The 1,530-nt window shown below is 46.9% G+C and overlaps 1 protein-coding gene across 1 annotated transcript in view; it reads left to right on the top strand.

Moving 5' to 3' along the window:
- The window catches only part of alkal2b (ALK and LTK ligand 2b), a 10,556-nt gene that overhangs the window by 3,315 nt on the left and 5,711 nt on the right, over positions 1-1,530 (top strand). The window contains exons 3-4 of the mRNA XM_008300366.1: positions 138-191; positions 297-377. Coding sequence (XP_008298588.1) covers positions 138-191; positions 297-377 — 135 coding nt within the window. The remainder of the gene's footprint in view (positions 1-137; positions 192-296; positions 378-1,530) is intronic.

The raw sequence follows: 1,530 nt of genomic DNA, 5'->3' as shown, positions 1-1,530 counted from the left end.
TGTTTCCTTCCTGATGGTGGCAGTAACACAACTGGACCATGAACTTTATTCTGACACACTGATGTAAACGACCTCAAACGTCTTCATGCTGCTGCTGATACGACACATACAAACTTTATTTTTAAAATGTTTTTCAGAGGGTCACTCCAGAGATCCACGGCACAAAGAGAAGTTCATCATACACCTGACAGGTATGAGCACCTGGACTCCGGGTCGCCGTCTCCAACAGAAGTACTGGACAGTTGCATGTTCTGGTTGTTTTTCTGTTCTGGTCACGCTTCTCGTTCTGTCCTCAGGTCCTCTCTCCTTCGACCCGAAGTGCCGGAAACAGTTCCACAGGCTGTACTACAACACCAGGGACTGCACAGTACCTGCCTGTGAGTAACCACTGACCCGGTCCTCGGTTCCATTCCCTCAAACCAAAGACGAGTCTCATAGAAATGAGGTCTCTGTACAACTCAGTTACCTGCAACATAACCATTAACTGGGTCATTAAACCACGTCAGAACCCTGGAGCACCACTAACCAGACCCGTTTGGACCAGTGTTCAGGGCTTAATCGCCATAATTCTGACGCTTTTATACTGAAAAACATTTCAAAAAGGAAGTTGCTCCAATGACATTTTCTTCAGTAGTTTTTTGCTTCTTTTTAAAGTTTTAGTTTGTGAATAGTTTTTAGGAGTTTCATTAATTAAACAACATGTTTGAACCATCGGATCCGGAGTCGATCAGCGGCGCCGCCACGAACAAAACTTTACCTCAATTAATAAATTAGATGTTTCTTGTCTTGCAGTGAAGCAAACGATCAGTAACAAACACAGATCTGCTGGGATTTGGAAACGTTTCCAGATCACGAGCTGCGTCCCAGAACCGCAGCAGAACCCTCCGGACCTTGGAACGCCGTCGCCGGTTCGATTCCCGGCCGTGTCGCTGCGTCGTGTTGCTGCAGGACTTTGTTTGTGAGATGAGAAACAGGATAAGACGTGTTTTAACACACAGCCGCTCTGTGTCACGCTGTTATCGCTGCGATCGTGTCAGAACAGCAGCAGCTCTTGTGATCTTAAATCATGCATGTAGCTCCGTGTTTATCTTGGACGCAGCCGGTGTGTGCGCACAAAAATGTGTGTGTTCGAGCTCCCAAGTGTGTGTAGCGTTGTGAGGACCGGCGTGACATTTAGAACTTGTGACACTTAAATATGTTAAATATCCTCCTGAGCCCTGGGATTTATCTGCTCATCTTCGTGCTCTGTTTGTGGCGGCGGGTTCGATGTGGAAGCAGCTGCAGGTTTTCACGTCGATGATGAAAGTTGTGGAGGTTCGAACTTGTTCAGTGTTTGTTTACAGAAGTCGGACGGACGTGAATCCACCCTCTGGAATATCTGCTAAACTAAACTGTGGTTTTCATGCGGCTACCTGCATGAACATGGTTCTACAAGGAGCTGAGAGCAGCAGAACCTTCTCAGTTCTGGACCTCTGGACTGTGTCTATCTATGTCTGCATCATGGCTCCACATGGAGAAGACCTGAACAGA

The sequence above is a fragment of the Stegastes partitus genome, unplaced genomic scaffold (assembly GCF_000690725.1).
Source record: "Stegastes partitus isolate 25-593 unplaced genomic scaffold, Stegastes_partitus-1.0.2 Scaffold1529, whole genome shotgun sequence".
Lineage (NCBI taxonomy): Eukaryota > Metazoa > Chordata > Actinopteri > Pomacentridae > Stegastes > Stegastes partitus.
Note: the sequence above shows the minus strand (reverse complement) of the source record. Positions and strands in the feature narration are given on the sequence as shown.